Raw genomic sequence first — 21,158 nt, 5'->3', positions numbered from 1 at the left:
GTTATAGAGTCTAAAAAGAAAAAAAGAGGAAGGAAAGAGGATGGAGGGAGAAAGAATCCTAAAAATAGTCATTTATGACATGAAATTGTACATATATGATTATATAAATAATTCATAAAATAGTGTGTGGCAAAAATAGTCAACTGTGACTGATTGCCAAACAAAAACAAATCAAGAAGAAGAAGACGGCAGCGAACGGCTTGCAAGATTTTCAACATGGATGTCGATTTTGACCGATAATTTCCTTAAAAGGGACCATTAAACGGATTATATCAATGAAGTTAGTAAGTGGAACCGATGTATTATAGCCTAGGCCTAATTTAAAGTTGGAAATGAACAAGGTAAAATGACATTTTGGGGGATTTTGGGGGCCATAACAATACGGCCGTGGCAAGTTTGTGGGAGGGGCCTAGCGGCTAAAATCTAGCGGAATAAGTTCAACATAGGCTGGCATAGGCGATCGTTCTGTCTCTATAACCGGAGGTCTAGTGGAGCCAGACGTAGTCTCAGTGGAACAACCGACGATTAGAGAGACTGAAGCTTTCGGTCTATTACAAGCCCAGCTTTTCTAAGGTCTCCACTTTCTTTCATTTGGATTAGAATCTATATATCGACTTAAAATTGCATTTAAATTGTTTTTTCTTAGATCTAGATCTATGCTGTTTTTTTGTTCTATTATTATATGTAAAAATGTTGTGAAAGAAAGAAATAAAATGAACCTTGAACCTTGAACCTTACTAGATATAGACCTAGTCTAGACTGTCTAGTTCTCATAGGGTCTAGACCTTATAGACTAGATCTAGATCTACTCATATAGAGTCTACTCATCATAGGCTACTCACACTTCAAAATAAAAATCATAACTTCCTTAATTACCTATCCGATTTTACTCAAATTTTTGTTTGCTTTGCTCTTGTTTTTCTGCAAATTATTTTGGGATTGGTCTTACTGATTACTCTGTCTTTTAGTAGCCGAGCTGAGCTGAGCGGCCCGGGCGCTGTCAACCGGTTGCACCGCCACATCGAGGCCAGGCCGAGGTAAATGCGGAGGCAGACTCACAGTGCCGACGATCTCCGACCTGAGCGGAGGAAGGATACAAGAGAGAGAGAGGTGCTTGCCAAAACGAGTCACTCGATCTTGCTCTTGGTGACTTGTCTGTCACTTGCCACGAATAATGTCGATGACGATGGCAATGCCATGAAAAAAATGAATGTTCTACACGAATTTCTCATTTTCTTTAACCGTTTGATTTGAGCTCAAATTTTTTACTTACCTTTTTTCAGCTGGCTGTCTGTGAGTGTGACATCGGATTCAATAACAGTAAGTCGGGAAGTGCAGTGCACTGACGTTTCTTGTTGAGTGACCATGTGATCTTGCTTGTATCATGTGACTTGTAGTATGCATGTGGTACGGAAGTGTAGTGTGAGGTGATCATCATATTCCCAGGCCAAGGCCAACAACAGACACCAAACATGGCGAATCCAACTACTCCGTCTATCTTTTCTTACGACACTTTAGTACACGCAGTGTCAGGGGCAACTGTAAGTAATAAAAGGATTCATGTAACTTAATGAGAAAATGATATTTTAACTTTTTAATTTTACTTTTACTTGACAATGACATGTGCATGTGTCCGCGGCCGCGTCCGTTTTCCTGGAGCCACGCGCGTAGCTAGGATTATTTGTGGGGGGGGGGGGGGAGGGGGCGGTAGGGAGCACGCGAAGAGGGGGGGGGGGGTGCAGGGAGGGGTAGTTTCATATTACGTTTCATTAAATTATTAGAGAAAGAAGGCGATTCGTTGTACTGTTCTCGACTCTAGTCTTAATAATCCTTGTTTGAATTCAGTTGCCCTCCGGCCCCCTCCCGCGCAAATGTAGAAGCTTTGACGTTTCATTAACTTATTAGAGAAAGAAGACTAGATCTAGCTCTTATTTTATCCTTGTCAGAATTTTCAAAAAGGCGTCTGCTCCTTTTTCTTCCTCTTTTTTTTCTCTTCTCTCTCCTTTTTTTGGCCAGCATTTTTTTTTTTTTTTTGGGGGGGGGGGGGGGGGGGTTGACTGGCTACGCCCCTGTCTGGAGCTGTGCCCACCAGGCAGTCTGTAAATTGTTGTTGTGTGACTGAGCTGTGAGTACAAGTGAGTAGTCGTGATGCTCTGTTAAATCAAAGAGATACGTTTAATAATATTATTGGCAGTCGATGCATTGCGAGGCCAAGGATGCCTTGCCTTGGAAGCAGGCGCGGATCTAGACCGAAAGCTTCAGTCTCTATAATCGTCGGTTGTTCCACTGAGACTACGTCTGGCTCCACTAGACCTCCGGTTATAGAGACTGAACGACTGCCTATGCCAGCCTGTGTTGAACTTATTCCGCTAGATTTTAGCCGCTAGGCCCCTCCACAAACTTGCCACGGCCGTATTGTTATGCCCCCAAAATCCCCAAAATGTCATTTTACCTCGTTCATTTCCAATTTTGAATCAGGCCTAGGCTATAATACATCGATTCCACTTACTAACTTTATTGATATAATCCGTTTAATGGTCCCTTTTAAGGAAATTATCGGTCAAAATCGACATCCATGATGAAAATCTTGCAAGCCGTGTTAAACTCTCGCTGCCGTCAATCTTATCCCTTCTAGTCTACGCCGAAGGCAAAATGATTATGAAGGAAAAACTGTGCGCCATCTACACGTTCGTAATGGCGTTATCACAGATTTTCCTTCATAATCATTTTGCCTTCGGCGTAGACTAGAAGGGATGAGATTGACGGCAGCGAGAGTTTAACACGGCTTGCAAGATTTTCATCATGGATGTCGATTTTGACCGATAATTTCCTTAAAAGGGACCATTAAACGGATTATATCAATAAAGTTAGTAAGTGGAATCGATGTATTATAGCCTAGGCCTGATTCAAAATTGGAAATGAACGAGGTAAAATGACATTTTGGGGGATTTTGGGGGCATAACAATACGGCCGTGGCAAGTTTGTGGGAGGGGCCTAGCGGCTAAAATCTAGCGGAATAAGTTCAACACAGGCTGGCATAGGCAGTCGTTCAGTCTCTATAACCGGAGGTCTAGTGGAGCCAGACGTAGTCTCAGTGGAACAACCGACGATTATAGAGACTGAAGCTTTCGGTCTAGCGCGGATCCAGGATTTTCCAATAGGGGGGGCCGGAAATTTGAAATTCGCGCAGACCGTTATTTAAACTTACCAATACTGACAAGGTCATATTAGAAGCACTGTACTTTAATAGTGTACTGGTACCTACAAACGGGCACAATTATTTTGGAAAGGCCGGGACATGCTCACGTCACATCTCTTGTCCGATATCAACATTCCCCATTTTCAAGTTATGCTCGCGCGCAATTTTTTTGACATTTCCATCAGTGGGGGCTGAAGCCTCTTGCCCCAATATCTATTTCCTGGTTTAATAATTTGGCGAGTGAGCGGAAATTTGAGCTTATGTATGTTGTGAAAAGTGTTAATTGTCACCAAAATATACGAGATAAGATATAACAAATGCATATTGGTAATTTTTAAATTTTCGGGGAAAGAGAGGCTGCAACACCATCCCGCATTAACTGCAGGTGTTTTGAAATCAAATCAGACTCCCCAAAAAAGTATTAACCAAAACGCATGAATCCAGTTTCAAAAATCCAAAAAAAATGTCAGCTTCAGAGGGGGGCACATCACCCCTCAGACTCCCTCTAAAAGTATTAACCAAATCGCATGAATCTAGGTAAAAAAAAAAATCAGCTTCAGAGCTAGAGAGGAACCCCCCCCCCCCCGCCACACACACACACACACACACCACTACACGTTTATGGCGTCAAACGTGGACCAAGTTTAGTACTTGTGTGTATGTGCATGGGTAATCGCCAGCTACCGCGGACCACTCCATAGAAAACTACATCCAACCGCGGACGTACCTGCTATGGGATGATAGCAGGTAGCGCGCCTTTCCCGCGCAGTCATCGAAGGGGGCGCTGTGACATTTCGCAATACACATAGGACTGATCCACTTGATGTTACCTACACGCTGTGATATCTAATATTCAAACGCCCCCTACGTCGTAAATTTGATAACGGCGGAACCGGTATCGCAACCGTGGACGGTCCCCCATTGCAGGTACGTCCGCGGTTTGAGTTAGTTTTCTATGGATTGGTCCGCGGTTGATGGCGTTTACCCACGCACACACACACACACACACACACCCCCTGTGCGCGCAAGCGTGAAATTAACGCTGGCGCTAATGCGTAAGCAGGGGCGGCGGAGCTATTTCCAAAGTGGAAAGCACCAACAAAAAAGGGCACCTACAAAGCAAAATCTCAAAGCGAAAATATACATTTTTTCAGACATTGGTATACCCTTTCATTGTGATCCCATTATCAGGGACGATTTCAATATTTGTTTTTCTTTATATATCATACAAGTTATTGCTTAGGCATCACACTTTCGGCTGAGTGTGATTGTCTGAATATTCATTTGCGAGCAAGCAAAGCGAGCGAGAAAAAAATGTAAGATCTGTGAGGTCGCAGAGTGAAAAATTACATCTTATAAAGAGGAAAAAACCAAATCATGATGGGGTTTTAAGCATCACTGAAGACTGAAAAAACATTTGTTTTAAAGTGACATATAATTGTATCATCGATAAATGCGAGCGAGCGAGCGAGCTTTAGGGGAAATTACTCTTAGTCGCTTTAAATTAGGTGCAAGACTAATGATGAGCAGGTTAGGAGGGCACGGGTACTTTTCAAAGTAAAACGAGCATCTCTCAGATTTGAATAGGGGCAATTTACGGAGGTGAAGAGCGCACTGAAGTGAAAAGAATTAACTTCTCATATATGAAAATGGTCATTTACCAGAGATGAAAAGGGACACTTTTATTTTGAAGGGCCTCATTTTTCTAAATAGCCCTTATCAGATAGGAAAGGGGGCACATGTGTTGATGAAATGTGCGCTTATCCGAGTTAAAAAGGGGAAGGGGCACTTCTTTACAAAGTAAAAGTGGCCCTTGGGGGGGGGGGGGGGGGGGGTACTTGAAGAGTGGGGCGAACTTTGCCCCCTACCCCTGCCACCCGCCCCATCATCTGAAAATCCAAAATGATGTTGTAGGGGCCGGGCGCGGCTTTATCATGAGTGCTTTTATGTGAACCTCTTTTTTTATAAATATATTATGCTGGATTCCGACCCAGATTGCACACTCTAAAATGATAGTATGATCATCCCCAATACGCTTGTAGTTTACGTATGCACCCCTTCCTCCTAATTCGTCACTGCCATTTACGTATGGCCGGCCGGCGTATTTTTAATTTACACGCTAGCGAGGGGAATTTCTCGATTAATTCCAATGAAACCGCTTAAAATTCCAATTTACATCCAGGAGAAAGTTTGCTTAACTTTTTCTTGAAACACTTGAACGGTTATGGAAACTGTGTTTCTAATCTCCAAATATTAATATTATTTTGCATCAAATATAAACCATTGATTTCTACTGTGATATGTAAAGGCACGAACTTACGTTAATACATACACATATTTTTTTTGTAACCAAGAAGGTGCACCATGGTAATACATTTTAACAAACACATCAACATGTTACCTAGACAACTCATCACCATAGCCATTGTAAAACCATATATTAATGATACATGTAAAATATAGATTGAAGCGATTCTCGTCGATTGGCTGTATCCTGAGTAGTGCTGTAACATCACGGATATCTCCAATTCCGTTTAAACCGCCAGTCAAAACCGGAAGGTTTTCGGTTAAACGATTTAAAAAAAAAAAAAAAAAAAAAAAAAAAAAAAAAAAAAAATCGTTTTTTTGTTTTGTTTTTTTGTTTTGTTTTGTTTTTGCTGGCTCTGTCGGCAGCAAGCCAGGTCCGTGTGAAAGAGCGGGAAGGCGCCGATTTGTGCTTGCGAACTTGTCACAAATAATAGTAACAATGTCATTTTTAGAAGAATGTGTAAGATCATTAATGTAAATTAAAAACAGTAGAGGACCTAGGATAGAACCTTGTGGTACGCCTTGTGTAAAAATTGGATGAATATTATTATAAACTACATATTGAGATCTATTACAAAGATACTTTCAAACCAAGATGACAGACAAATTGGAGTGTTGTTCTAGTTTCAGAGTGGTGAGTCAACACACAGATTACTGAGCTGGGAGACATTGCCAGGCATAGTGCCAGGTGGAGGGGCATAAATCTAAACTTTAAAAAAAAAAAAGAAAAAAAAAAAAAAAGAAAAAAGAAAAAAAAAAAAAAAAAGAAAACGGGAAAACAAAACCGTCCAATTGAAAACGGAATCCGCCATGGGCGGTCGGATACCGGACGGTTAAACGTTTGACTACAGCACTAATCCTGAGTGTGATTTATATAATGGATTTTGAGTAACATTTGCATCTACCTGTAGTTGAAGAATAGATACAGTGTATAACATCAATTAAGTTGGAGTTCAATTGGAAGGAAGTAACAAGGAATATTGAAGCAAAGGAGACTGGGAGATGAGGAAAGCAGGAAGTTAGAAATTGAGAGATTACTCGCGTGATAGCCTTGCATTAATGAATCCTTTATATAATGTTGTCTTGAGAGAAAGTAGACGATTTTTTTTTTTTAATTGGAGATTAGTGCAAGTATTAGATATATTGGAAATAGAATTAATGAGAAAGTTATTTTTTATCGAGATCAATACATGGGGGGGGGGGCACCATCAAAATAGAGCACTTTCTGGAATATAAGGTGCGCCTACAAAGGGAAACATCAAAATGTAAATCTACCATATTAAGACATTGATAGACGTACGCGTAACGCATGTCACACACAGAAAAATGAGAAGAAAAGAAATAATAATTTTTTTTTAAAAGAAGATAGAGGGAGAGAAAGAAAGAAAGAAAGAAAAAAGGAAGAACATGAAACTTAACTTTACACTTAGGCCTACATATTACATTTCCGACTGAGTTGGCTCGACATGTGCTTAAGTAGTCTGCGGACGAAAGTACAACAATACGAAAACAGAAGTTATATGAAATTGTCTTTAAGAGAGAAAGAGAGGTTAAATTCTAAAATGAAATGAAAGGGGTTATGTGACTCTCAAGGAGGAAATTACAATTTCTATCGCTCATGACGACTATTTGGAATTTCCTAAATTTTTTTAAAGTTCAAGAACTTCCTGGGGCTCCGCCCCATGCAAGACTCCCGGCAACAACAAATTATTTACACAATTTCTTGCTGTCTGCTGCCTCGAGATCACTGGAGCGAAGAAAGGTAACATATAGCAAGAATCCCTATTCAGTGAAGGATTTATCCCTTTTATTATTAAAGACTCCTGTCAAAGGCTCTCCCCCTGCAAAATTGGAGAGAGTTTTATGTAGTTTAAGCTTCTAACAACCACGCCCGTGGACCTTTTATTATTTACACAAAGGTAAAAGTGTATAGCAAGAATCCCTTATTCAGTGAAGGATTCATCCTTTTTATGCAGATGCTTCTTCTACCATTCTTGACCAGAAGTGCGTTTCAAACTCAATGATATGGGCATCATCCCATTGAATGTTGTGTCCAGTGTTACAGGTTGTTTTGTTTATTGCTGCCTAATCTGAGGGCTATGTTGTGCTCTTTAAAAAGAGGACACAATAGGGGTAGGCGCAATTTAAATATCAAGGAATGTATTAGAGTTTATTTCTAAAATGAAATGAAAGGGGTATTTGACTTTCAAGAGCGATAAAAACTCTAATCCATCCCTTGAAATTTAAATTGCACTGCCCCCATTCAGTGTACCATTTTCAAAGAGCACAAAAAGGCTTCAGATTGAAGATTCCATCTCATAAAATTGTCTATAAGAGAGAAAGAGAGTTTATTTCGAGAGAAAAAATGAAATGAAAGGGCTATTTGACAAGAGCCCTTTCATTTCATTTTAGAAATAACCTCTCTTCCTCTCTTATAGACAATTTTCTCTCTTGAAAGTCAATCACCCTTTCATTTCATTTTAGAAATAACCTCTTTTTTTCTCCTAAAGACAATTTCTCTCTTGAAAAGGCTCTGCCAGACCCCTCAAGCTCTGCCATGTTGTATGGATCCATTAGAAAGCAACATAAGCCCACTCAATAATTGATATATATTAAAACGTCATAGCGATTCATCCAAATAAGAAATCCACGTAAGAGGCATTTTGAAAGTTTTAAGAAAATTCTTTAAATTCCAGGATATTGGGTGTTGTTTTTCAGGAAACTCTATTTAAACGAGTGGAAGCACTGGCGGTTCTGTTTTTTTTAAACTGTAACAATTCTCCTTGGATCAGATATAGACCAAAAACAAGCCTCATTATCTTCAGTATACAAGTGTCATTTCGGACCTTACAGCTTTCATAGAAATCGCTTCTGGACCATCAAAGAAAAAGTTTGAGAACCCCTGGTCTACGCATTATACACATCAGGACCAACTTGACAACTTGACAAAAATTTGAGAGGGGTTCGACCCCCCCCCCCCTGCGTACGCGCCTGCATGTGCATCCCTTCCTCCTTATTCCCTTGTCCATCGTTACCGTCACTACCATTTGAGTAGGGCGGCCCCCTCCTTAATAACGACTCCCAAGCCATCAAGAATGACCCCATAATTTATAGATTACCATTCTGCCGTTCTTTGGAGGGGCTGGGCGCGGCCTTTTCAGAAGTGTTTCTACACTAACCTTTTCATGCACTCCGGCTTAACATAAACAAGCATGCTAAGATTGTTTTGAAAAGATTTTTTCGACTCGGTTTTGCATAACCTAAAAATAAGAATACGGCCAGTCACCCCTCCCCCCCCCCCCTCCCCTCAATGCATCCGCCTTCACGCGCCCCCTTCCCCTTGTCTTTCCCTTATTCGTCGTGACTGTCACTAATTTTTAGTGCCATTTCGTTGTCTTTCTTTTCCCCGGCTCCTCTCTTCTTTTTCTTTCCTCTTTTTTGAACTCTCTCTCTTTTCTTTACTTTTTTGTTCTCTTTTCTTTTATCTTCTCCTTTTTCCCCCTTTTTTTTTCTTCTTTTTTTCTTCCTCTTTTTTCCTTCTCAATTTTTTTGCCTCGCCAATAGGGGGGGGCCGCGGCCGTTTCGGCCCACCCCTGGATCCGCCACTGCATGTAGTCTACATGTACTATGATGTAAGACGTTGCAAGTGGTTTAATATGACTGTATTGTTTGTATCAGGTGCATTGTCATTTGATTCGTCTTGCCTGATAATTATTTTGATGTAACTTGTAAAACTATAAGGGACTTTAGTCTTAAGCTTTCTTCCATGTGATAATTTAAGTCTGCAGTCAAATCTTTTCCTTCTTCATCTTCTGCTGATACTTGATAGTAGAGGTTGAAGAAGGTCGAAAAAGAAGACTGAAGGTGAGGACAAAGCTGAAGAATGCAAAAGAAGGATAAAAAGATAATGGTCTAGACAGATATGATTTACCATTTTTGTCAAACAACAATAATCTTTATTTGTTTAGTTCATGACTAATTTGTAGATTTTAGAAGACTTTTAACAAAACATGAACAAAATATAATTAATTTCCATCCATGATCCATCCACCCATTTTACCCAGTTTAGTGTACTTCATCACAGCTACTGTGCATTGCCCATTTATTTTCTTCTTTTTTTTAAATAGGGGAACACATTAAATGTATCACCCATGAAAATGTCTGTTTTATCATTAAACTGTAAGTGTAAAGAGAGGTGTATTTATACACACAAAAAATGATATCATACACATAATCATACATGATGACTAAATTACCAAACAGACACTCTCTAAATTGCTATTTATTAGTGAATTCAACTTTTAAGTTCACAAACCTTCAAAAAATAAAGTAATTTTTCTGTTTTTTTCTCTCTTTTGTGATTGTTTATTTTATTTCACTCATGCCAAATTTCTATGAAGGGTTAAGGTTTGAGACGGTCTACATTATGAAGCCCTGAAAGGATTTAGGGCAAAATACAGTGCTCTTATTTTGATTATAGCCAGCAGCAGACATAGCCCCTTGAATATATTCATGAGCTTTGCCTAGAATATGATAGCCAAATGCTTTAGTTTAGATTAATCACTATTTACAGTAGCTTTTGTTGTTGTTGTAATGTTTTATTTGACTCTCTTTTCATTTTATCTTATACTTACAGGGCAGCACAATAGCGATGTCAGTTTTCTACCCTTTGGAAACGGCAAGATCAAGGTTACAAAGTAAGAATAATAATACTAGTAACACTTATTGTAAATACATGTCCCTAGGCCTTGCCGACTATGTGCCGACAAAGAACTGTGGAAGATGTTACCCTAGGTTTAGCTCCAGCAACTTTTTATTAGCACAGTGCTTTTCCAACATATCCAGGTACTACTTACATGTACATGGTTTATTTTTATTTCATTATTAGTCTTGTTTTGTCAGGATGGCTTCATTAGTAATAACTCTGCTTTACAAGAAGGGTAATGCAGATAATGCCTTACCAAAGATGGAGTGACACTGGCAGGGATCAAACCTTATACCTTTTTTATGTAACATGTGTGACATACTGACATTTGGAAATGTTCATTAAATTTGTTGAAAGTCAATACATATACAGTTACATGTATTTTCTTATTTGAGATTGACTGCATGTGTATGAAACAACAAGTCTTGCCCAAGAAAAAAAAAGGAGATGATATTGGTTAACAAACAGAAAATCTAGTGGTCAATAAACAATAATTGATTATATTATAATTATCCATAAGAATGCCATTGAAGTATCATATCCTGTACAGGTAACAAAGTCATTTTAACTTTGATGAATAACAGCAATATGCATTTATGTTTGATAAATTATCCTTTTCTTTTCTCTTGCATAATTAGTTGATGAGAACAGAACAGCTAAACACACACCGTATGTTGTTGCTGAGATAGTGCAAGATGAGGGAGTGTAAGTAGTTATTGTAATCAGTTTCGATAGGGTCACTCTGGGAGATGTTGAAATAAGATAGTTTTGTATATTTTTTAATAATAAGATGAATCATATTTAGGATCAAGGATGATTGTAGAGGACAAGGCACATTCTCACAACCTGAAGATGAAAAACATGACTTTTAAAGTGTGAGCAAATATTTCAGAGAGAATTGAGAGATTCATATTAGGATATTCTTTTTGTGGCGTATTGCCTGACTCAGTGAACTCCTGAATACCTGATCAGACTACAAGTTTTTAAACCCAAAACAGAATTTTTACATGATGAACATGTTACTTTACTTGAATTGAGCTAAGATAACACACGAGGTATATATTGCATTAAATTCTTGTAATGGATCATATATGCATCGGTTTGTATCATGGTATGATGTTCTGTTTGCTTGATATCAATTCAAGAGGTTAAGAATTAATTTCCTATATTGCTTGATAATTTTCTTGTATCATTATTTGCTATATGTATTATACTTTTTGATCCACAGAGCCTCATTGTACAGAGGATGGTACCCAGTGATATCAAGTTTATGGTGCTCCAACTTCGTCTACTTCTACACCTTCAATGGACTCAAGGTGGCGCTAGGTGACATCATGAAATCAAAGAAGGCTGTCAGGGATCTACTAATAGGAATATCAGCTGGTAATAATCAAAAGCAGACATGTCTTCCGATTTCTTTTAATCTCACATCTAAATGATTTTGTTTTATGCAAATTTTAGTTTTGTGTAGAATAACATGTTCCTGTTTATAGGTATACATGTAGGTGTTGTAGTCTAGTGGATGAGTCATCTGACTGAAGATCACAAGGTAAGGGGTTCGAGTCCTGCCGCAGCACTAATGGGTACCCGGTAGGATACTAAAGTTAAGGTGGTTGGATGAGCAAGTGTGCGCTTGTAAAATGGCGACTGGCTGGAATGCTCCCCAGGGGGTGGAGAATGTGCATACATTGTGTGCGGGTATGTCTGAATTTGATGACCAGGGTAATATATCTTATATATTAGACACATTGTTGTATTAGGTGCTACATAAAAGGAAAATATTATTATTATTTTATTTTATTGTAAATTTGATAACAACTATTAACAAAAAGATGTGTTTGCATTGCAGGTTTTCAATTAAAAAATTGCTTTTTACATCTCATGAAGCCCCATCTACAACGCTATCATTGCTCATCAATCAATACGAGTATCATATTTGACTGCATGCTTTAATTTGATTGTCTGTTGTTAGGTGTGGTCAATGTCCTAGCTACTACTCCCATGTGGGTCGTCAATACTCGTCTCAAGATGCAGGGAGTTCAATTCAAGACGAAGCACTTCAGGGAGTCCAAACATCCCAAGTACAGTGGCATTATGGGTAAGCATGGTTAGGTAGCTTCGCTAAGATGTAGGGCTCAAAATGACTCGTCCGAAATACAAAGGGCCTAACAGTTAGTGGTGTTTGTTGATTGATAGTTCTGTTTCTACATATCTGAAAGAAAGTTTAGGTAACATTAAACCTAATCAATATATTTACCAGCTTCATATCCTAATGATGTGGTTCTACCCCTGTGATAAAATTATGATTTTCAATAATTGTGCCACTAGAGGTTATAGCTCAGTCGGTAGAGCAGTGGTCTCGTAATCCAATGACCTGGGTTCAAAATCAAGGCGATGCGCTAGTGCCCTTTGGTAAGGCATTATGCCTCGTTACCAGGTCCCTCGGAGAGGACCTATAGCAGTCAGGTAAAATAACCACCACCATATTTCGCTTCACTTCCTAATGGGGGTGAAACGAGGTATGTCTATCTTTAATACACAATTAATATGTGCTTGTAAAACAAAAACTAATAGCACCTGGAATATGTCACGGATTTGGTTTACATAAAGTGGTGTTTTGACAGAAATATTTAATGTATTAATGTCTCTCTTACTCCTCTCTCTCTCTCTCTCTCTCCCTCTCACTCTCACTCTTTTTTATGAGTGTCTTTCTACTTCTTCATTCTTTCACTATCCTTTCTCTCTCTCTCTGTCTTCATCTCCCTTTCTTTCTCTTGCTCCCTCTACCTCTATCTGTCTCTGCCTACCTCTGTTTGTGACCTCTGTTTATTTGTACCTCTCAATCTTTCTATGTAGATGCCTTTGAGAAGATCATAGATCAAGAGGGTGTACAAGCACTATGGAGTGGTACCATCTCCTCTCTCATGCTCGTTATCAATCCTGCTATTCATTTTGCTGTCTATGAGGCTCTTAAGAGATACCATAGCAGAATCTTCGACAGAAAGGTAATAATTTGCAATCTTTTGTTTACTTCATTAAACCTTTGATCATTTGACGATCAGTCATGTATTACATTATTGGACATTATTAGGGTACCGGTATTACTGATATGCGGAGAGCTGAATTAAGTTTGGTATTTTTTTAATTTTTTTTTCAATTCCTATTCAATATTCTATACAATGTATGTTTATCTTCTTCTTTTTTTATTCTCAGGTTTAATTGAACCAAGAGATAATATGATTTTGTTTTTATTGGGGGGGGGGGGGGGGGACAAATCTTAACTCATGAATCCACACTAATAAGGATCAATCATTCAAAATCTGTAAAAACTGACTGGACTATCTTTGTAGTATATGGGATCGTTAGTGCTTTTTATACAACGCCTACTAAGATTCTTGCAACCTCATTGGTCAATTCTTGATCACATGACATGCGCTAAAAGTACCATTGAACAGCATCATTCTCCAGCCGTGCAATTCCGTTTGATCCTTTCGCACCATTGCACTCTGACGTCACTAACAATGTACAATGTAGGCCCAGAAAAACTGTTTTAAGCCCATTAACGTCCGAGGTGTTGTATAAAACAAATAGTGAATGGCCTTTATTCGTGCAATGGAACAAGATTTTGCATTCGGTGAATGATGAGACGTTCTATTTAACTCGGCTGCGCCTCGTTGAATATAGCGTCTCTTATCTTTCACCTCGTGCAAAATCCTTGTTACTTGTTACTTGTACAGATAATCCCGATGGCAGCTATCATACAGCTAAACTGGGATGTCCGTGCAACGTGCTGGCATAGTGACAGTGCATGAAGTAATTCAAAACAGTGAATGATGTCTATTATTTACAATAAAACGGTGGACGTGCAAGTAAAAACCGAAACGTGGAGTCTACAGTAGCTTGGACCCAACAGGAGGAGGCAACGCTCTGATGATAGGTAGAGCAGCCTTCTGGAAGATGGTCACTGTTGGAGATGTTACTGCAGCAGCTGATAGGTGGTTCCACGTCCAGATGGTGCGAGGATAGAAGGAGTACTTAAAGCTATCAATGGAAGCTGGGGGTACTGCATACTTCAGAGGGTGATCATTTCTGCCCAGATATGTAGCTGGGATGATGTGAGTGGGAAAAGGCATGTTGAGTTGATGATGGTGCATCTTGTAAAACAAAGTGGACTGTGCAAGAAGCCTGCGGTTGTGAAGGGTATCCCATCCCAGTTTGTCGACAAGTGCTGTGACTGATGTTATTCTCCGGTAGTCTTGGTATACAAAACGGGCGGCAGCTCGCTGTACTTTCTCAAGACTTTGTATTGATGTCAGAGTCCGAGGGTTCCAAGCTTCACTGCCATACTCAAGTTGAGGACGAACAAGCATTGTGTAGGCTTTGGATTTGATGTTCTTGGTGCACGGTGATAGAGTTCTGCGTAGGAGGCCAAGGGTTCTATTGCCTTTCTGGGTGGCAAGTTTACATTGGGTGTTCCATTTAAGGTCATGGGTAATCGTGACACCAAGATACTTGTATTGTTTTACTCGAGGAATTGACTCATTTAGTAGCGTGTAGTCCACTGTGACGGGGTGCTTCTTGTTTGTGATTGACAATGTAGCACACTTCTTGATGTTGAATCCCATCAGCCATTTAGTAGACCAGTCTGCAAGAACATGGAGATCTTCTTGCAGTATATGAGTGTCAGAGGGAGAGTCGATACGCCGATAGATGACACTGTCATCTGCAAATAGACGCATTGTGGACTTGATGTTGAGTTTGATGTCATTGATGTACAGCAGGAAAAGTACGGGGCCGATGACAGAACCCTGCGGTACTCCTGAAGTAACAGGCATCCATGCTGAGCGAGCACCATTGACGACGACAGCTTGATGTCTATTCGCTAGGAGTGACATAGTCCAGCGGAGAGAGTCTCCCCTGATTCCGTAGTAATGTAGTTTGGATCTAAGGTGTGGATGTGGTACGCGATCAAACGCTTTTTGGAAGTCGAGAAAGATGGTATCAGTTTGGCCTCTAGATTGAAGAGAGGATGACCAATCATCGGTAGCTGTGACAAGTTGTGTTGTTGTCGAAAGATTCTGTCTGAAACCATGCTGTTCATCAATGAGTATGTTGTTAGCTGCAAGATGTTTAGAAATGTGGCTAAGCATAATATGTTCCATCACCTTAATGCAGATACACGTCAGCGATATAGGTCTGTAGTTACCTGGGCAACATTTATCTCCTGCCTTATAAATAGGGGCTACAAGTGCACGTTTCCAGTCTAAAGGCACTTCTCCGGTATTGTAACTCTGTTGAAACAGAAATGACAATGCAGGGGCTATTTCGTGTGCTAGCATCTTCAGAATTCTTGGATGTATCTCATCTGGGCCACTGGCTTTGGATGGATTCAGTTGAAGCAGTTGCTTAACTACACCAGACCGGTGGATGTGGAGATGCCCTATGTCATTGTATAGGGAGGGCCGGTTTATGCAAACTTGATCCACGTTGCTCTTGGTGAAGGTAGAATGAAAGTAATTATTCAAACATTCAGCCTTGTCCTTGTTTGTGATATGGAGCTTGTTATCATTTCTCAAGGGTGGTATACCAAAGTTTTCAGATCTACGCTGTTTTACATATGACCAGAAAGCCTTGGGGTTCGCATATAGGCTCTCACCTATTATGTTGCAGACGTAATTGTGATGAGCTTGGCGGACACGTTTGGTCAGTTCGTTTTCGAAGCCTTCCAATTGGATGCACTAGGCTGACTTTGTGCCTTCTTGAACAAACGATCCCGCTTCCTCATTTGCCTTTTGAGGGAAATGGTGATCCATGGCAAGTTGCGTCTGGCTCTTGACATCTTGGATGGGATGAATTCATCCTTGCACTTGTTGATGAGTGATGTGATACAGGTCCAGTTTTCATCAACTGACTTCAGCTCTGGTGAAGATGATAGAAAATCCATTGAGAATTTCGCAACAGCCTTGCGGAGTTTCTGAAGATCAGCTTTGTGGAATTGGTAGATTTTTCTTGGCGGAATGCGGCAAGTTCTTGGATTCCCCGAGATCGAAAAAGCAACGATGTTATGGTCCGATATTCCTGGATCGACACAGACATCGGACACCAGTGTTGGATTTGACGCAAGAAGAAGATCAAGTGTATTCTCAGATACAGGGCGGGTTACTTCATTAACAAACTGGAGAAGAGAGTTCTCTAGCAGGATATCAAGGAGGAGTTGGTGGATGCTAGTGCGATTGCTGTTTTTAACAATGCATTCCTTCCAATCGATATCTGGTAGGTTAAAGTCCCCGCCGATAATAATATTTGGATGATTGCGTCGGTGTCTAGACATCAATGTGGCAATTGAGTTGCGTAGTTCTTCGAGTCCTTGTTCTCGGCCAGAAGGAGGGCGGTAATAGCTTGCAAAGAAGAGAGGCTTGGCATTTGTGAATTGAAGGTGACACCATACTAGCTCGCAGTCTGTGTCAAACTCTGGACAATTTGACACGATGAGGGAGTTGTGAACACCATTGTACTCATGGCCATTCACTATTTGTATATCATCTCGCAGTATTTCATCAACATTTTGTCACTCACTTTCTTGTTTCATGCAGGAACCCTCTGTTCTTCAATTCTTCTTGATTGGTGCTCTGGCTAAGACCATGGCTACACTGTGTACATACCCACTGCAGGTCGTCCAATCAAAGCTCAGGGTGAGTGTCGTGTGATCATTTGATGCACATAATAAAGTATAAGGAAGATAACCAACAGTCCTTTTCAGGACTACAAACCCTCAAGAAAGTTTATCGAGAGTCCTTTTCAAGACTCCTCAATCCTCCCTCTCTCTCACATGGTGCACCCGCAAGCCTACTGTATAATAAAGTATATGTTTAACAAGTATCTATTTAACAATTTCTTTCAAACACCTGTTGTTGAAATCAAAGCGTAATGTATGACATTCTGAGCAACAAATTACGTATATTTAATTAGTATAGTCAAGGAGTTAATATGAACACAATTTATTTATTAGTCATTCAAAATATAATGTCACTTTGATGTATATTTGATTTTAACCCAGAATTCATCATCAACACATATTCTGTATTTTTTAATATCCACATTTCAGTATGGTAAGGAGAAAGAGACACACAAGGGAAGCATGATCAGGAATATAGGAGCTGTCCTCACACACATTATAGCGTGAGTATTTCCCTTGGAAGTAAATTACTTGTTGCAGAATCCATAACTAAAAGACACAGTCACAGCATGTCTTCCGACATATCAAAGTGCAAACATTTATGCAAAAAATGTACAGATTTCTATTTTGATTTCTCCGTAAAAGACACATATTCACTTGTCTCTTTTGGTCTTGGCTGTCCGCCTCTGTCTTTGTGTCTGTAGTCTGTACCTATGTTTTTCTCCTCTCTCCCTTTCTCTCCGTCCCCAGGTCTGGATATATGCAGGTGTTTATCTCTCTCTCTCTCCCCCTCTTCTTTGCCCTCCTCTCTCTCTCTCTCTCTCTCTCTCTCTCTCTCTCTCTATATTTCCCTCTTCTTTGCACTCCTCTCTCTCTCTTTCTCTCTTCCCTCTTTGTCCTCTCTCTCTCTCTCTCTCTTTCTTTCTGCCTCCTACATCCATCACTTTTTCTGATACACATGCATTTCATAGCCACTTGCATTGAGGAAAGTAACATTGTTTCACATGAAATTACTAACTCTCGGCTGACATCTCCTTCTCTGGTTGCTTGTGTTTCAGAACTCAAGGAAAGTGGGGGCTGTACAAAGGACTAGAAGCCAAGCTCCTACAGACAGTACTCACCGCTGCTCTTATGTTCCTCTGCTATGAGAAGATATCCAGATTTATCTTCGTCATCTTGAGAGCAAACGGTGTTAAAAGATGATCTTTATAATGGTATCTTCTGTTATTGTACTGGTGAATAGAAATCATGTGGAACTGTCCAATAGGAGCTTAGGTGGGCCATACATGAATGCCTTTTATTTCCAATGTTCAGGCCTAGAAGTAATCCTTTGGACTTTCATTTTTATATTTTTAGCTGGTTTTAATGCTGCCTTCATAAGGCCTGAATTCTCAAATTATTAGTATATAACTATTATCATTTGTTTTATAATCTACTTTACTACATCTAATTTAGAATGGTGAATGTGTATGCAATGGATCTGGTTTGATTTTATGGACACTGAAGTACATAACATCGTGTGTGATTACTTGTGTTGAATACAGGTATAATGTCAATGTTAAATTGAGATATTGAAAGTGATCTCAAAAGAATCTTCACACCACATCAAATATAAAAAGGACTTGGGTTGAGTTTCTAATTAATCAGATTTCTTAGTTGATCTTTGCAAATTTGCAAAAATGACAGGTAGTCCTGGTTTTACAATAAGGTGATAAGATATTCTAAAAGTACCATGAAATGCGTGCTATGTATAAAGTCTCAAAAACAGAACCTCATAAAATGTTGACTTGCCATGTAAGTGACAGGGTAATGTACTATTAGTTGGTTCAGACAGAGTGCAATACTGAATACAATTCAGGCCTCAGCTAATGTTTTCCGAGTTATTTCACTTTTCTATGAAGACCTTGTTTTTACATGTATGTCAGATTTTGTGTGTAGCTCCTTGCATCCTGATAATCCTTTGCATTTATTTCATACACCAAATTTAAGTAATATGTCGTGAAATAATTGTTAAGGTATAGATATATGACATTGCAAACTTACGCAAGTTTATTTGCTCTCTTGTTCTTAGGGTAAATGTATTGATATTGTTTTGATTTGCCTCAGATATTCTGTTCATTTGCTTTGAACTAAGTAACTTCAGAGATGATAGAATAACTATGCATCTACAGTTGAAATATGCTTTTGATCCAGATTTAACAAAAGTGTTTAAGATGACTAGAAAGTTGACCAAATTATGCAAATGTATTCCAGATTGTAGAGCTATCACCAATTAACACTGCACCAGCTAGAAACCAGCGAGATTAGGGCGACGTTCCCGGTTTTGAGTTTTTTGGGTGACGGTCGTGGTTTTGAGGAGAAGAAAAAAGAGAGAAATCCGACCGACCCAGGTTCTGGCACCTGAAGGGAAATACAACACCTTTTTTTAGGCCTTATTGTACACACTTAACATCGAATAAAACATCAACAATATACACCACCATCTTATGGGCAGATTTTCTTGATGTATTGAGAACCGTATAAAACTGCATCATGGCTATAGCTTGGGTATTAATGATGTTATGCCTTAAAGCCCCACTGTCCTACTTGTAGCTACTTGCTCCCTCTATATAGAAAACTTCCCCAATCGGTGCCTGTTGATCCCCATTTCTTATGTTAGTTGAGAGCTGAGTTAATGAGATAGCCACCTGTCAGTGACCTCGCTGTGTGGTCTAATCCCCTCTGGCCCAGTAGTATTGACGGTCTTTAAATAACCGATACTTTAAACATCCTTGGGGTGAACATTATAAATACAGGTATTATCAAGTTATGTACATAAATGTACATCATTATGATGCCTTTTTTGTTTATATTTGTACATCTTGATGAATTATGTATATGTAACTTAGGATTTTGTATTGTATATTAACCTAAGAAATAAATTAATATTCTTTATTTGATAATACACATAAAGTTATTGGCTTTTTCTGTCATATATGTTTCATTACTTCTTTAAATCTCTATTTTGCATTGTATGAATGCAGTGTTTACAGGGTTATAGACCTGGGACCGTTTCACCGCAAACCTTTTTTTTCAATGACAAATGACAAAAATCAGTGACAAATCTGCTGATAACCCAATCAGAAGCAAGGATTTCACTAGCTTATAACAAAACTTTCATTTGTCAATGATGACAAGTTTTGAGAAATGGGGCCCTAAATGGAAGACATAAGACTTGAATGAATACAGAATATGACTATGAATATTGGAATCTCAACAAAACTTAACAAAAGTGTGACTTTTTTTTTACATTTACTTACATCATGACATCATTATATTTAATTCCACACTGCACTACCTATAGCTGCTTGTGCCCTCTATATAGCAAACAATGCCAGATTGGTGACAATCGGTCCCCCATGATCCTCTTTTTCTAATAATTGAGAGCCGATTCAAGGAGATAGCCACTCGTCACTGACCATGCACAGAGCTCTAATCCCTCCTGGCCAAACTAGTGCAGTGGGGGCTTTAAGTAAAATCTTCTACATCTAATACTTTCAATCTGTTTGCATAAAATTGTATTCTGCTTTAACAGACTTGATCCAACTTATTTTCAAGTCTGCACTTAGTCTTCCATTGGCATCAGTACAATTTCTAGGGTCTGAAATGCAACCTGTCCCTATCACATGAGACAATATTACTGTCTTAAAATATTGAGTGTGATTTTGAAAAATGTGATTCCACAGTAGTATCTGTAAGTTTTTCAAGCACATACCCATTTAAGTTTATCAATGCTAAGCATGATCACAAAAAATGACTCATGAACTTGGTCTCTTTTTTTTTAAATTTCAAAATAAAATAATTTATTCAGAAAAAAATACAGGATCATAAACATGTTTAGAAACATACCAAATCATTTAGATCTTAATTCTTTTTCATATTATCAATTCTCCATAACAAATCAAGCACACAATATGGCATCTTCAATATTTTGGTAACTGTTGTAACAACGAAAAGAAGGAGAGATCATTTTCAAAGAGAAATCATTCCAAAGCTCACTTAAATCCACATGTGCAACGATAAGACAAGCTTCAAAGACAAAGGAAAACAAAAGCCATTTTAGATATCAGATTGTAACCAAGAATAATCATTTGTTAAATACATGCACTTCACTTTAAGATAAGCTACATCTTAAAGCAATCTGATGACAGTTGTTGAGGATTCACCTCCTTAAGAACTTTTCATTGGTTTTCTAGTATGTAAAATGAATAAAACGTCCGGAGAGACATAAC

General features: G+C 39.0%; 1 protein-coding gene across 1 annotated transcript; it reads left to right on the top strand.

Moving 5' to 3' along the window:
* Nucleotides 1-1,318: 1,318 nt before the first annotated feature.
* LOC578063 (peroxisomal membrane protein PMP34) lies at nucleotides 1,319-19,673 on the top strand. The gene is made up of 9 exons (XM_030983952.1): nucleotides 1,319-1,541; nucleotides 10,143-10,203; nucleotides 10,850-10,916; nucleotides 11,440-11,594; nucleotides 12,184-12,309; nucleotides 13,068-13,216; nucleotides 16,805-16,903; nucleotides 17,317-17,390; nucleotides 17,946-19,673. The coding sequence occupies exons 1-9, from the start codon at nucleotides 1,473-1,475 to the stop codon at nucleotides 18,088-18,090; spliced, it is 945 nt and encodes a 314-aa protein (XP_030839812.1). The 5' UTR covers nucleotides 1,319-1,472; the 3' UTR covers nucleotides 18,091-19,673.
* The last annotated feature ends 1,485 nt before the right edge of the window (nucleotides 19,674-21,158 follow it).

This window comes from Strongylocentrotus purpuratus, unplaced genomic scaffold (assembly GCF_000002235.5).
Source record: "Strongylocentrotus purpuratus isolate Spur 01 unplaced genomic scaffold, Spur_5.0 spur5_scaffold_14, whole genome shotgun sequence".
Classification (NCBI taxonomy): Eukaryota; Metazoa; Echinodermata; class Echinoidea; order Camarodonta; family Strongylocentrotidae; genus Strongylocentrotus; species Strongylocentrotus purpuratus.
Note: the sequence above shows the minus strand (reverse complement) of the source record. Positions and strands in the feature narration are given on the sequence as shown.